The sequence below is a fragment of the Dendropsophus ebraccatus genome, chromosome 8 (genome assembly GCF_027789765.1).
Source record: "Dendropsophus ebraccatus isolate aDenEbr1 chromosome 8, aDenEbr1.pat, whole genome shotgun sequence".
Taxonomy (NCBI): Eukaryota; Metazoa; Chordata; class Amphibia; order Anura; family Hylidae; genus Dendropsophus; species Dendropsophus ebraccatus.
This window is the reverse complement of record NC_091461.1, coordinates 112,202,135-112,218,661: the sequence shown is the minus strand read 5'-3', so window position 1 is coordinate 112,218,661 and position 16,527 is coordinate 112,202,135. Positions and strand designations below refer to the sequence as shown.

General features: G+C 42.8%; 2 protein-coding genes across 5 annotated transcripts in view; one reads left to right on the top strand and one right to left on the bottom strand.

Moving 5' to 3' along the window:
- TNNI3K (TNNI3 interacting kinase) overlaps nucleotides 1–16,527 on the bottom strand; it is a 154,777-nt gene that overhangs the window by 29,856 nt on the left and 108,394 nt on the right. The window lies entirely within an intron of this gene.
- LRRC53 (leucine rich repeat containing 53) lies at nucleotides 1,604–15,984 on the top strand. Its single transcript, XM_069979538.1, has 5 exons — nucleotides 1,604–1,607; nucleotides 1,742–1,855; nucleotides 6,061–6,867; nucleotides 8,378–8,881; nucleotides 12,341–15,984. Exons 1-5 carry the CDS (start codon nucleotides 1,604–1,606, stop codon nucleotides 14,632–14,634), a joined length of 3,723 nt encoding a protein of 1,240 aa, XP_069835639.1. The 3' UTR covers nucleotides 14,635–15,984.

Below are 16,527 nucleotides of genomic sequence, written 5' to 3'. Positions count from 1 at the left end.
GCACAGTAAAGGGACCAACCTGTTTATGTATACCTAAATAGGCCAATATGAACCTGTTGATAGTTTCCCTTTAACACTCCACCAGTGAAAGGCTATGTTCACACGTCGTATGAGACCGGCCGTTCCGTGACCCGGACGGTCTCTGCCCAGATCATCCCGACCTGTACTTAAGTACCGGCTGGGTGATCTTTCCAGGCCGCAGTGTTCTGATGCGGGTGCATCAGTGCGCACCCGCATCAGAACCTCCCGCAGCACACAATGAAGCAAGCGTCCGGAGCCGATTGCTTCATTGTATGAACTGACAGGACATGTCAGTTATTTGCGGCCCCATACAAGATCCCGTCCGGATCCCACAGAAGATAAGGCTATATCCACACCTCACAAAGTACGGCCGTTGTTGCCGATGGCAACAACGGCCGTACTTTTATGTAGTGTGAACATAGCCAAATACTGTATTTAAAGGTTTTTTTTTTAGATATTTATAATGATAGCAGTGATATGCAGCTGTCGCTCGGCACAATATCTATCTGCTATGGGCTGCTCGGACGATCTAGCGATCACCCGGGCAGCCCCCCCCCCCCCCCGGCTCTTCCCCGCTTACAGCCGACACGTGTAATAGGAGCGGCAGCGAGCGGGGAACTAGAAGCAATCCCATGGCCCCCTAGAAGCCGTCCCATGGCCCCCGTTCCCTGACTGTGCACGCCTGCGGGGTTGGTGGCCACTGACTGGCACGGTGTGGACTTAGTGTAGGGACCCATGTGTATCAGATACCGGCACGAGGTACATGGGGCAGTATGGCTTGATCAATTCATACACAAAATTCTGATGTGTTTTTTATTTAGCCTAGCGGCACTAGTATCAGCCATAGGTGTGAGGTGCAGCACTCTGTTTCTTCCCTGAACCGAACTAGAAGCAATATTGCGCTGACCTGACAGGTCTTGTATACCAAACCCTCAGGCCGAAGCCCGGGTTACAAAAACCCCCTTAATGGTGCATTGACACCTACAGGATCTACAGCTGATTTTCTGCAGCAGATTTCATTTAAATAACTGAACACAGCATCAAATCTGCTGCAGATCCTGTAGGTGTGAACGCACCCTAACTGAATAAACCCCCCTACTAAAATATAACTTTTAATGAATTATTCAAATAATAGCGAACTATAAAAACACATCACACCCAGTACTATCGTCACTAGTCACTATCAGGGAGTAATCTGGGATACAGTTATCCTCCTATCTATCTGTAAGCCAAACTGACAGATCAGCGCTCGCTTGCTCTCTCTCGTCGCTCTGTGTAATAGGGGCTTAACATATAGAAGTTGGATGCAGCCCTAAGGAGCCCTAATGGATACAGCCACAGGCCATAGGCTATATCCATGGTTTCCCCTAGGGCCACTGGAAGTCAAATACTGAGCGATTGGACTCGAGCATCCTCTATAGTCTATTTCAGCAGAATTTCGAATACAGAATATATGAAAAGCAACCGTCCCTCATTCGTAGCCAACAATAATTCTATGACGCAGAAACCATCTTGTCCTTCTACTTCTAGTATGGGGACCAGACTACATGATGTACTGTAGTCTCGTCTCCAAAGCCCGGAGATGAGTAATGAGTCCTCGTAGATTCATTTCTAAAGGAGAGAGACGTGACACCGTCCTCCGAGTGTTAATCCATCATTAGCCCTTTCTCTGCTAATAGCTGAAGTGACAAAGGTATTTCTGTCCTAATGTGTGTTCCAGGTGTCATCGTCCTCCTGCTCGGCACATCCTTTTATTTAGTGGGGAGCTGTCCTTCTTCCTGTGTGGTGTGTTCGGCAGAGGCGACCGTCTGTCAAGGACTCCCGTATATAATAGGTAAGAGTCCTGTCAGCCACCCGCATAGATATAGCTGATAGAACAGGAGATGTGTGGGCTCCGGGCCTTTCACGTACAGAAGCCACCGGCGATGAATCTTACTGCAGGAATCATCAAGTGTCACACTTCAGGAGAAAAACGCAAAGCTAGAATAAATACTTCTTCCCCCCCAAGGCCGTGGAGTCAGGAATGGGTTTTCAGCGTACTGTATATTTTGTTTGAATACACAGGATTTTTTTTAAACATTGCCAGATACATTAATGGAATCATTTCCAGTTCACTATAAACCGAATGACCGGCATAAAGTTCTTAAAAAAGATTTTGTTTGAAAATTCCTTTAAATTGGCCTCTAACAATGTAGAAAAAAACAAACAAAAAAACCTGCTTTTATTTCTAGCACGGAACTGCAAAATAAGGAATAATTGTCACCAGTATGGGTCAATTGTATGAACAGGATTGCACATTATATATATATATATATATATATATATATATATATATATAAATTATAGTATATATATATATATGTATATATATATATATATACATATATATATATATATATATATATATATATACTTATGCCGATTCAGCAGAGTCCACCCAGAAGTGAATGTTTTTGGGGGTGTTCTAAGCTATTTTGGGGGCATTTATGGATGGGGCCATGGCTCAAATTGTGGTTTCCTATATGAATTATACTTCCGCTAAAGTCTCTGAATTAAAGGGGAACTCCAATGTTTTCAAATCAACTGGTATGAGAAAGTTATACAAATTTGTGAATCACTTTTATTAAAAATTCTTCAGTCTTCAAATACTTATCAGCTGCTGTATGTCTAGCAGGAAGTGGTGTATCCTTTCCAGTCTGACACAGTGCTCACTGCTGCCACCTCTGTCCGTGAGCGGTAGCAAATCCCCATAGGAAAGCTCTCCTGCTCTGGACAGTTCCTGTCACAGACAGAGGTGGAAGCAAAGAGAGCACTGTGTCATACTAGAAATAATACACCACTTCCTGCAGGACATACAGCAGCTGATAAGTACCTGAAAGATTTAGATTTTTTTAATAGAAGAAATTTACAAATCTATATAACTTTCTGAAACCAATTGATCTGAAAATATTTTTTTTCCATCAGAATACCCCTTAAACTGAATTTAGCAGAAAGAAAGTTGAGCCCAGTAATATTTACTGTAGTTCATTATATTAAAGGGGTATTCCCATATCAGCATGTTATCACCTATACTTAGAATAGGGGGTGAGCTCACTGATCGCTGGGGGTCCAACTACTGCTTAAACCACTGATCATAAGAACAGGGATGCAATCACCCCCGCAATGAATAGAGCACTCACTATGCATTCTGTGCGCTGTTCATGACCTGTGGGGCAACATGGCTGTCCCATGATAACGTCTATAAAATTCAATTGAAAAAAAATTACAATCAGAAAATAGAAACAGCTAAGAAGAAAAGAACATGGTTAAGTATCTGGCTCCAATCAGTTGAAAAAAACCCTAGGTGACACATTCTCTTTAAGCAGTGTGGTGTCCTACCACGGGTGTTGCTAATGGTTACACATTTCAGAAAAGTCTGTACTTTCTTGAATAGAAGTGGTGATGAAAGTAGTGATAAAGTTTCACCACTAGATGTCGCTATTTTAGGTATATGTACTTAGATGCTGCACAGCTGAAGTGTGTAAAGGGTTATTGTTTATTTGTATGCCACAATGATCTGCAAACCTATAGGAATCTGTTCTTCTTCTCTCCTATCACCTCTCTCTTTACCTCTTCTATTGCACTCTTCACCCACTCAGTGTTAAACCCTTTTCAAGAGAGGACAAGTCAGAGACAACCTCAACCCATGCCATGGACTTGGGAGAGTCACAGAGTAGGACAGTATCCACAAATAGCAGTAAACTAGGAACTGATCCGGATAGAGCAAAGTTGTGATAAGCCTAGGAACTCTATCTCGCAGCGCAGTTGTCAGCAGGGAACCCTCAGCATTCCTCTCATCCCAGGTAACAAGGTCTGGGCCTTGTGTCACCCTCTAGGATGGGTCCCCCAAATCTAGTGTGCATAAGGTGGTGTGAAGACCCAAAGGTCAATACATGGGCACAAGTATTTTTCTTCTGTCAATAAACAGCTGTACGTCTTGCTGCACACAAGTACCTGCCAAGTAAAACCAAGCTTATTTATGATAAAGAGCCTCCGTGGTTCTTCATCCCACACCGACACAGTATACACTACAGTCTTGGGACATTTCCCCTTTCTCTGGGTGGCAGTCTGGGAGGGTCACTACACCTTGGCCATCCGTGACTACACTTTCCCAAGGGACCCCGTAGCAGCCTAGCAGGACACAGGGGAAAAGGGTACAATCGGCCTTCTAAAATAATAGCAGGCGTGCCATCACACCTGTGTGCCCCACTGGCACTGGCGCCATCACGAAGGTCCGACTGTATCTCGGCCAACCACCACTGGAGTGGCGTCACACACTTCCATCTAGCAGGTGACCAGCTGATCCTCCGACACAACACCCCGGGGGTACACCACAGTAGCATCTGGGATCTATGTATAGTAGTACTGGTTGCGACTGCTAGTCTTGCATGCTCCAAACCTCCTATCCAAGCTGGGGGCAGTATTGGTCAAATGGTTACACTGAAATATTGAATTGATCCACCAAAGAAGTTAGGCTGCTGCTGTCTCCCGTCTTCCCTGGCCCCCCTCAGCATTGCGTCCTTTATAAAGTTTATGCTACACATTTACGGATCATATTTTGCCGACTGCCTCACATTATTGCCTATTGGTCTGCATGTTGGCTGCAAGCAACACATTCCACCGAGCGATGCCTTGTAACAATTACATATGGACATTTAGTGTTTTCGGGAGAGCGCGGCTTCCGCTTAATGACTTATTTCTATGTCTTTAAAAAACAATCTGTAGCGCCATTAGTACAGTTGGTGCAGCAGCTTCTATGACTGGTGTCTGAGCGCATTATCGCCGAAGCTGTATTTTTAATGCCGGTCTATTTTTTGCCGTTCCCTAAATGAACATACTGAGAAGATGTGATTTCTATCTTATTACAAGTCATTTTCTTCAGTACAAGCCGAAAACCATTAACTGCTTTCATTTGTCCAAAATAAAATACATATGCCAAGAACGAAGGTTGTTTCCTAGTGCTAAAAAACATTTTAGAAGGAAGAGCATTTGCATTAGGGTCTTAAAGGGAAGCGATATGATTAGAGAAACATAAGCTGATTTTCTTCTAGAAACGGCACCACCCTTGTCTTTGGTCTATGTCTGGTATTGCAGCTCAGAGTCACTTGAACTTTAGACCCAACTCATGACTGTATCTTTGTTTTCTAATCCTATTATACTTCTCTTTTTTTTACCCCTCCTTTTTTTGTCTCCTTCTTTCGGTCTCTCAGTGCTCTACACACATTCAAGGTCAGACAAATTTATGGAAAATGGGACCCGGTTCCCGTGTACGGCGCCGTTCTATCCATGGGTACCGGGCCGGGGCTGAAGCACAGCAGGTGGGCCGGCCACCCCCAGTGGGAGGGAATTCACGCCCCTCTATAATACGGCTCCATTAGAATCAATGGAGCCACGTCATACAGGGGCGGAGGATTCCGCCCACTAGGGGCGTGCCGGCCCGCCTCCTGTGCTTCACCCTCGGGCCGGTACCCATGGATAGAACGGCACTGTACACTGGAACCGGGCCGCGGTTTGAAAAACCGTTGCATTTACATGTGATGTATAAATAATTAGGAGTTGGTAGTTGGCAGGATTATGCATTAAAGATATATATATGCTATATATTTAATATACATATAGCCACCACGATCTGGAGTACTGGAGTGTTGTTTCCTTTTTTATGTATTTTAATAATGTTTTCTTCAATAAAATATACGATTTTTGGCTATGATCTGGTAGTTCATTTGGTGTAAATGTTATAGATAGATCACCCTATATGATGTATTTGGTGGACTAAACATATACAATAAGCATTGTCTTATATACTTTGGTAACATTGTTTGAGGTGTCCACCAGAGCTGTGGTATATAATGCTGTATAGTTGCATATCTCTAGAAGTTGGAAAGGAAACCATCATAACAGCCCAGATGTGTTGTCCATAGGCAGGATTGTAGTTAGATGGGCATGCAGGGTATGATTTGACTTAAGAAGGTACTCATCAAGTCCCCTATTACTTTACAGCTCTTCCGAGCAGCACCAAGGTTCTGGTTATCACAGAAGGAGATATATCATTTATCGCAACCAACAACTTTTCTCATCTCTTCAACCTCGACCTACTTAGATTAAGTGGAAACAAAATCAAGAAGATCCAAAATGGAGCCTTCACCAACCTCACCAAACTGCGGACCTTAGTCTTGGACTATAACCAGATATCATCCACCTCCATCACTAATGGAACTTTCTTCCCCCTCCCGAGTCTCGAAACTCTGCAGCTGAACAGAAATGGCTTTGGTAGCATTGACAGAACTTGGTTTGGTAACACAGAACGACTTACCAGATTGGAGATAAACAGGAATCAGATCACAAGCTTGACACATAACAGTTTGGGGTCCAATGCTCTTTATCACTTAGAACACCTGGATCTGTCCAACAATTTTATCAGTTTTATTCAAGAAAGGACTTTTGAAGGTCTTCAACAACTCAAGGAACTGGACCTGTCCAAGAACAGACTGACCAAACTTCCCAACGTCTTCTCTTTCTTGCCCCATCTCACTCTCCTAAACTTAGGTCATAACCATTGGAACTGTAGCTGTGGACTTCATGAATTGGCAGATTTTTTAAGGAATTACACATACTCTACAAGACGCATCCTAAAAAATAGAAGAGGTCTTCTGTGTAGTCATTCCAGTAACCCAACAGTAACATCTCTGCTGCAGCTAACAGACAGGAACTGTGGATCCAGATCTTACAACATCACAGTCGTAACAAGGGAGAAGAACAGAGAGTCTACCAGAGAAGGTCTTCTTATATCAATCTTGGTCATCACAGGTAGGACAGTATCACAGAGATCATTGTAGATGCAATGTTGGCCTTTACTGGACTGAAGAATAGCAACGTTAGCAATTGCCTTAGAAGCTGCTTCCATATTACTACCAGAAGAGAGGCAACTGTCGGGAATTTCATTGTTCTGTCTACTGCTCGTGAGGCTGTCAGACAGCATCATCCCATCTCAGAAAAACTTTCTGGGTGCACTAGAGATGACTAATATCCTCCCTTTTTTATATCTACTAATTTACTGATGATTGGTAAAGCAAGGTTACCAAGTAAATTTTTTATAAAGTGGATTTTACCAAAAAATTCAGATTCGCTAGAATCTTAACCTTTTGTGATTCATTTTTGATGTTTGTTCCTGCTCATGTAGACTGTAGCCATGCTAAATACATTACAGCTTCCATTCACTACCATGTACTGTACAGGAGCAGGGACATCTACTTTTGACAGAAGACCCTGCTCCTGTACATAATTTCAATGAGCAATCGGGGCACTTTAAAATTTGAATCTGAAACAAATTCATACACACTTGATGCACATCTGAAGTCAAGAGTCCACAGAGCCTCAATTAAAAGTCTCAAAATACAAGAAAAGTCAGACATCCCACCAGAGAAGGAAAACCTAGTAAATGGGTGGCTGCAGGAGACCACCAAAACCACCATATTAAGTGGCCATTTAAGTTAATATCCAACTCATTAACGAGTCTAAAGATACGACCAGGGAAAAACCAAAGCCAGGTATCCATCCAGAGACAGCTGTTTAGGGGTGCTACCCCTCATCAGTGTGAAGTAGGATTCTGGCTAGGTGGGAGCAATGCCTAGTAGATAATTTAGGCAAAACGATCACTGATCTCGGGGAGACCAACTAAAGAAAACACTCGTTCACTCATCAAAGCGCTCAAAATAGTGAAAACCTAGGTGTATTGCCGCCAGGGAAATATAACGATGTAAAAGAGTCTGCGAAGCCTCAATTAACTGTCTCAAAACAATGGAATAGCTAGGTATCCTTCCAGGGAAGGACGTAGCAGAGGGGTGGCTTCAGTAAGGTGACCACCAAAATCACCATATTAAGTGGCCCTTTCCATCAATATCCAACTCAATTACGAATCTAAAGATATGACAAGGGATTGCCAAAGCCAGGTATCCATGCTACTTGGTAAGGAGTCAATTGGAAGAAGACTCTCTAGGTTACTGTTTCTCAACTCCAGTCCACAAGACCCACTAACAGGTCATGTATTGAGGATATCCCATACAAAGAACATTGACTATAGTTATATCACCTGTGAAATACTAAGGAGATCCTCAAAACATGACCTGTTGGTGGGTCTTGAGGACTGGAGTTGAGAAACACTGCTCTAGGTGAACTGGTGCAAGAACAAGCAATCGCAAAAGCTTGGTGGAAGAGGTGGTCATAAAATTTTCCACCCATCAGTGCCCTTGGGTTTATTGGAGAGTCTGTCATTGTTCTTCTGTTTTAGTACAGGTTTTTGACATATATTTCTTTGCAGGACTCATTGCCCTCTCTTTCCTCGTCATCCTCATCGCAAAATGTACATCAAAGCCAAACAAGTCAAATGAAGCAGGTCCGACGAGGTGCTCATGCGGAGAAGCCCAAGAGTTTCCAAGACTACGAGGCCCCATCCATAAAATCGATTTGACCCAAGAAGACCACAGTGATGTCATGTCCCCTGTGCATTTACCCAGGACTGGTAAACCTCGCCTTAAGAAACACACCGGCTCACTAACGCTGGGATGTAATGTGCAGGAATCAGGCAAGTCTCTGAGAGGCGGCAGTACAGAAAGCCTGCCAGGAAGGTACTATATCTGTTTCAGCTGTCGGCTGGTGCAGTGGCGCCCCTCCTCCCCTACAGCGATGTTTGACACTAATGAAGTAGGCTGCATTTCAAACAGCATTCAAAGGATTCCCGATAATCCGAAAGACTTTGTGCATGCTGCTCCGTGGGAAGGTGCGAACACAACTGTCTTACAGGAATTGTCAAGATTTAATAAAGGTAAGCTTTCAGAGAGATAACCTGTTAAGATTTTTATATGACTCCCTTTGTACTTAAATCCTATTGTCAAATAAGCCACGATCGAGACGGCTGTTGTACTTCTCCTTAACTGCAAGATGGGGTTAAGAAAACAGAACTTTTGTTGAATTAGTATCAATGGACTAAGGAGAACTGACAAGTTAGTATTTGCAAGGAGTTATGTGAAATTTAAAGGAAAACAACGATTTCTCTGGGATATGACTTGTAGAAATAACATTTTGTCTTCGGCTTTAGTTGGACAGTGAAAGTTGTTAACAATCACTTTTAGACGCGAGGCTCAAGGGAATATTGTGGCCTTTACAAGATCCCGGTTTCATGGCTGACGTGTACCTGAGACAGCACAGTCTTTACCTTGCACTGGTCAAATACAGTAAGAATATCAATACTTTACTATAGCTCCCACATAGTAGCACTAGAATGACACTAGATAGCACCCCTTAAAGGGAAACTATCTAACCTGCTTATATTTCAGTAAAGGGCACGGGGCACCGGGGATGAAGGTATGTTTCTTTCCTTCATTCTCAACACCGTTTCCAATATATTAGTTGAATCCTTATGCAAATAGGTTATTTGGTGCACCGGGGGCGGAGCTATCACCCCAGTGCCCTGATCTGCTTCAGCTGTCCCACCCCCAGCCGGCCTGCTCTGCTGATATTCAATAGCAGGGGCGTGCCAGCTGGGGGCGGATCAGTGCACTGGAAGTAGTTGGCCCTGCCCCCAGTGCACCAAGACAACCTATCCACATAAGGATTAAACTCTGAATATCTCGAAAACACTTTCCGTCATCCTAAGCGCCCTGTGCCCTATAGGGGACCATTAGTAGGTTAGATGCTTCTAACCTACTGATAGTTTCCCTTTAATTTTAGAGAAACAGTTTATTTAATGTTTATTTAACATTAAAAAAAAAAAAAATATATATATATATATATATATATATATATATACATGAATAATAAATTAGATCAGTACAGAGGAATAAAAGGCCTCCGTATCTGAAAAAAGCAAAATGAACAGTTAAATGGTACCTGTCACAAAGTCCGCTGCACCTGGTCGGCATGCCATCCAACAAAGTCATAACAAGTATATTGTGCTTTGATTGGCTGGAGAAATACATGAAGGAAGGACCTGGGTGCATACTACTGGCAAACAGCCCAGCCCCCGCCTCACTGAAGAGAATAAGAAAGAGCTGTGCACCATGGAGGGGGCTCCCAGGGGTTCAGTAACTAAAATCACCTTGTTACTACATGCAGGTTTTCAAAAACCTTTGAAAACAACGGGTAAGCTTCACCGCCACCAAACCCCCAGTACCTTTCAGTGCTTCTTCTCAGTCCATGCATGGGCCTGGGCTTTCCTTCCTTTCTAGTATTATAGTAATAGTATAGTGCTGTGTCAAAGGGGCAGGGCCTAGCGTATCAATTACCTAGGCCTGGAGGGTCTTCTGTCCCCATCCTTGTTCTTTGTCGGCATGCCCCTGGGCTGGATATTTGTTTTCAGAAGACCTTAGGCACAGATGCTCTAGGCCTCGCCCCTTTGACACTGCAACGCTGGAATAAAATATCTTTTTTTACCTAAAGGTTTGGACCAGGTTTGGATTTAGAAGTACTACTAAACGGTACTGGGGGGGTTGGGGGTGGTGTCTCGCGATACAGATTAAATTCAAGGAAAGCCATGGCTAGGTCAAAGTGTTACATCTGGAATACAGTTAAAGGGGAACTATGAGCAGGTTAGACGATGTTGATACACCCCTATAGTGCGGGGGGACACCCCTATAGTGCGGGGGGGGGGATGCCAAGGAGGAAGGTATGTCTCTTACCTTCCTCCTCAGCGCCATTACCATGCTATTGCTTAAATTATGCTGCCACGTAATGCATGAAACATGGTGCCATACAAGGTATAAATAGTAGTCCCTAATAGTAGCTTGGTATTAAAATGTTTCTTATCAGTCCATCCCCTGTGAGGTGTACAATCCCCTTTCTCTAGCCGCCTCTTCTGTGGATTGTGGAAGGGATGGGCATCCTGGCAGAGCAATCATAATACAGTCTATAGTCTGGGTCACGTGTTTTTGTTCAGAAAATGAGCAGCGTTCCTTTCCATATCATGATATTACCAGGCCGGGCACATGAATTAATAAGAAATGAGTGAGAATACTCTTTAATGTACTCGTGCCGTCTCCCAGGTGTTAGGTTAAACTTTGCTAAATGGCTTGTAAAGTGTAACAGCTTTCCTAATGAGGGCAGCGCAGAAGGGCAGGGCTTTACGCCAGAACAATGAATTCATAGCAGGTCACTCCGAAGCCGCTGATTTAGAGCCGCACGACTGGAAATAAATTAAAAATGGTTATTACTATTCACCAGTGGAAGCTGTATCGGAAAGAGCGCCTGTAACCATATGAGTAAAATATGCTGCTGTGACGTCATGGCTTCAGGAGCTACACGCCGCTCTGTTATGTGGCTCCTCTCACTTAGCTCACCCACAGCAAATAAGCGTTCAAAGGTCACGAATCCTAAAACTGCTCTCATATATAATACATCTGTGATTCCTTTCCCCTGCTTTGCTTCCATGCAGATACTTAAAGTAAATTCAGGATATTTTTTATTTTCAAATAAAATGGTGTCAGAAAGCTACTTAGATTTGTAATTTGCTTTGATTTAAAAATCTCAATCTTAGTCGCCAGCAGAGAGCAGAGAACAAAGAATTACAGAGAGCAGAGAACAAAGGTCAGTGCTGACTTCAGAGGAGATAGCCCAGTAATGTAGCTGTAAATTAACTCTTTGTTTTCCTGTTTTGGTGCCTCATCTCCCTCCACCCCTCTCCTCTCCATAGAAAACCATGAAGACAGGGGGGGGGGAGATCCTCAAACTGCTTTTTCATGATCAAAATGCATTTTTCAGCTAATAAACCCAATTACAAAGTTTCTTAAAATCCACTGTACTATTGATTTCTGCAAAAAAATTCAACGTCAGTGACACTTTAAGAGCTTTTCCCCCGAGATCAGTACTCGACTACAGATGGCATCAGGCCATCTAATATGACCATAAGGTACGGTATCTTCCACTCTAAACTCTTAAAAAAAGAGGTGTGAACTTTACCAGTAGGATACACAAGTCATAGTCCCTAGTTTGTAGTAGCTGGTAGTCCTTAGCTATACAGCTGGTATTTGCCTGGATTAAAGACAAAGTCACAAAAAAATAGGTAGGTAGCATTGTCCAGAAATTGAGGCAGAAGGTGAATACATGGATATACAAAAGCCACAGAGTGCCAGGTTAATAGCCAAGAAATGGGATACTGGATTACCCCTTTAAGGTCCAAAAAGGTTTATATGTCGTCCTGTTGTGAGTCTTGATTTTGCTGGAGTCCAATGATTATGAAGTGTTGACATATGACTTTCCAATGTCTAATGTCTATGTTTTAATCCCATAGGCGAGACTGGTATACGACGATCCATTCTCCCTAAAGATGACATGACGAGAATCAAATCTGACAACGTTCCCAAACCGGATCTGTGCTACAACCTGCCAGCGAAATCACAAAGAATTATGGGTCCATACAAGCAAAATGCTGATGTCATGAGTCGTTTAACAACAAAGGGATCGGTGGAAATGAAGATGCATGCCGCTAGACCGCCACTGTGCGCCCATCGATCACAAAGAGGTGGCCCCAACGTTCTCCTGAGTGAGAGAAAAGATATTTCTTCACAGACAGACAATGACCTTATCTGTAAATACATGGAAAGTGATAAATTAGAGGAACCCAGAAGACAAATAACTGAACCGGAGACACAAAATGTAAAATTTGAGGAACAGAAAATTCAAACTCGTGTCACAGAAGAAAATTGTTTTTTGAATAATGACAGCATGCTGCTGTCAGCCAGGATAAGAAAAGTGAATATTCCAAAGAGTGTTGGTTTTTATATACCACACATTCAGCACAAGTCAGACATGGCGGTAAACACACCTCAATCACCGCAAGAACAGCTCTGCCGCCCGTACCTTGGGAGCAAGTATCTACTGACTATAAATAAAAAAGACTATGCAGTTAGACAGACAAGCTACTCTGGCACCCTGGTGGATAACGTGACGGATGTTTACATCAACGGCAACATGATGTACACAAGGAAACTACAAGACTACTTAAGGGTGAAAGTTAACCTGCAGCCCTTTCGGAAAGTCAGGGTCCATCCACAGCAAAATATGGAGGCCACCAAGAGAGGCCAAAGCCCTAAACAACTCCCAGTGCAGTCACCAAGAAAGAAATTAAGATCAAACATTTCCCCCTTGTCTTCTGGTGAGACAAAGGCAAAGAGCCAAAAGGAAACAGTGGAAGATAAACCATCTCATGTTGACCATCCATCGATACTAGACTTTGCCTCAAAAGACTGTCCAAGTTCAAAAGCTAAAGATGCTCAAGATAAAAAATCTATGGGAAAAAGTGATAATGGAAATGATACATCTGGTAAAGAAGCAATGACACCATTTAAAGAAGGGGATGATAAGCTCGAAGGTCTTCCCAGTGGGACAGTAGAAGACTCCTCACCAAATGTTCTTGAAGATCAGGGTTCAAAAACAGACTTCAATTCTGATGAGTCTTTGAAAGCTGAAAGAAACCTTTCGATAGAGCAAAGTCAAACTCATACCGAGCTTAAAGAGTCGGAGATCCAAGCAGAGAGCGAGGAGTTAACAGAGAGTAAGCTGCAGACACAGTTGGAAAGCCGAGATAACGCCAGCACTCTCTGCGGAAATGTGCTTGATCCAACACCATCAAATGTCACCGGTATTTCTGGAGGAACAGACTCTCCGGCATGTGGAAATAACATTAACTGTGAAATAGATATTGCTGGTTCATCATTGCCAGGTAATAAGGTCAATGGCCATTTAGAGGGCTATAGAAAAGATGATATTGCTGATGCGGGTCATTTGCCCGGACCCGATAATTCAATTAAAAACACCACAATCAATGAAGCCACGGATAGAGAGATGAAGGGGGCCCGTGACAGCTCTCTTGCTGACTCCAAGACAGACAAAACAAGGCGTCTTGAAGGAGGTGAAAAGGAACATGTACATTCAGACGGAAACGAGAAGGTTACGGATCATGCGGACCATGGAAAAATATTTTCTGCTTCTAGTTTACAAAGCACCCCCGGAAGGGATGATCCACCAATGAATGCAGTCATTGACCTTCAATGTAGCATTAATCAGCAGGTGGAGAAGACAAGAACCCCGGATCATAAACTTGATGAAATGAATGTCAGTCAACAAGGTGTTGAGATAGAACCAGACCTGCCCCTCATGTCACATCAGTCACGAGAAACTGGGTCTACGATAAAAAATGAGGTTCCTTTAATGCCAAGGCAAAATAATGAGGCTCCTGAGGGGCCGTCGGCTCATACATCAGTATTACCCTCCCAACAAAACAGCCAAAATAATGCAAACAACAATCACTCTAAAGCATCTGCCGAGAGCGGGAGGAAACGTCTCAGCCTGTCAGACACCTCCAAAGTCATCATCGTTGTAGAAAGGCTAAATGAAACAATCAACCTCCAAAAATACCTGAGCGAACGCAGCGCGCGGCGTCACACCTGGCAGACGACAAATCATCCCAGTGCCGAAAATGACAGCGCATCCGGAGACGGCAGCCAGAGGAAGAAAATCTGCCTCATCCTCCCCGAGAAATCTGGAGTCCGAGACCCAAAGTCATCCAGCAAGAAAATCAAATGAAGTCTATGTTATAAATTGTTAAAGAGCGATTCTGTCCAAATTCCAAAAACATCCAATATATGTCGTCCTTCCTTGTCCTGTTGTTAAAAATTATGATTTTTCGATACACGTTAGGGAAATTAATATGGCATCAGTGAAGATTTTAAGAGGGTTTTCAAGATTAGAAAACACACAGCTACTTTCTTGCCAAAACAGCGCCACCCCTGTCCTTAGGCTGTATGCAGTATTACAATTCTGCTCCAATCACTCAAATGGAATCGAGTTGCAAAACCAAACCCAAACTGAGGACAAGAACGGTGCTGTTTCTGTTAGAAAGTGGCCATGGTTTCCAATCCTGAATAACTTTTTTAATGGTTGCCCAGCTTTTAGTTAGTCATGTTGTCAGATATGTAAAAAAAGGTTAAAGTTGGCATCAAGACCCTCTGCAATCCCAAGCTATAGCTGGGTGAAGCATGCTTCTCTCCCCGGCTAGCCAAGAGATCCAAATCTATAGACAATAATGGAGCAAGTAAGTTGGATTTAATTGAAGTGCAGGCCTGAGACCCGATGTGTCCTTTAACATTTGACGACATGTCAAAAGTAATTTTTTTTACACTAGCGCTTTAAATTATCACTGTCAATTCTACAATTGCATAAATGAATGGTGAAAGCATAAACTTTTTAATATATCTTATCAGAAAAAAATGCCTCTTTCACATATGTCTGCCCTTCCAAAACTCATCATTCACTCTGTAAGTGAATGATACTGTAGCTCTCTGAGGGGTTGGTTGCCTGTAAAAGTCTATGAAGACTATGTATCTGTATGTATTTTACACCAGAGCGGAATTCACAGCTTACACTGCTCAGTACTGCCCTGTAATGTCCTCCATGCAGCTGATGGTTTGAGGGTATCTTAGAGACATAAATTAGCAGGATTCCCTCTTCTGTCTGTACAGTGTATGGGGGGGGGGGGCATCATAGCAGCTAGTCTACACCCCCCAGCTCAGGGACAACTTATCATTAAAATTAGGGAAAATTGGTGTAAAATATCATATAGAAGTTATATAGTGGTTAGCTATAGCTCTACTCTTCACAAACACACACAAGGCAGCTTATCCTGAAACAATAGGTACGCCTTACATACATTTGCTATTTTTCTCTGTTATCAGCCACGTAAGGAGCTTAGGGTGCTAACATCCCCATTCCATGATCCCTACTTTTTATCTCATATCTCATTCTATAGACTGCATTCTTAGGTTGAATAGCTCCTTTAAGGATTCTTCCATGAGAACAGTTCATTGATATTAGCAGTGAATTAAATAAGAATGGAATATTAATAAAAGAACACGATCTTATAATGTTTTTAACTATTTTTCTTGCTTCTTATTGTCAAAAATTGTTCATGATCAAAAGTCAATGAAAAAATACAAGTCCCGTTCACTAGGTGGAGACATTTCATCTCTTATTATTATTAATCGTAGAGGGTTATGTTCTTTCCGAAAATCAATTGCTTACTCACATTACACAGAGACAAGAAGGCCGCATATATAGGATTGTATATTGGCGGCGGTGCCTTGCTATTAATAGAAGACATAGGTCCATTGTGATGCATGAATTACAGCACAGGAGACTCTATGCTGACCTGATCTTGTGGCTGAGATCCATAGGGACATCCATGGACTATATATGCTGTAGGTTTATGCTGTATAAATCGATATACATAGACAAAGAGCAAAGCTGAAATATAAGTATACAGTACATGTGAATATATACTATACTCAGCTCCTATCATACGTGTGGTGGTCTGCTATGGGCAGCAGATGCGACCGGTCACTTGCTAGATGGTACCGTGTGACGCCACTACTGTGGTGGTTGGTCGGTGGAGTATAACTCAGCCAGGTGGTAGGTTGTCGT

Excerpts from the sequence above, each read along its gene's own strand:
- LRRC53 (XM_069979538.1), top strand. Across the intron at positions 1,856-6,060 it reads AGGACTCCCGTATATAATAG|CTCTTCCGAGCAGCACCAAG; the intron begins GTAAGAGTCCTG and ends ATTACTTTACAG. Across the intron at positions 6,868-8,377 it reads ATCAATCTTGGTCATCACAG|GACTCATTGCCCTCTCTTTC; the intron begins GTAGGACAGTAT and ends ATTTCTTTGCAG.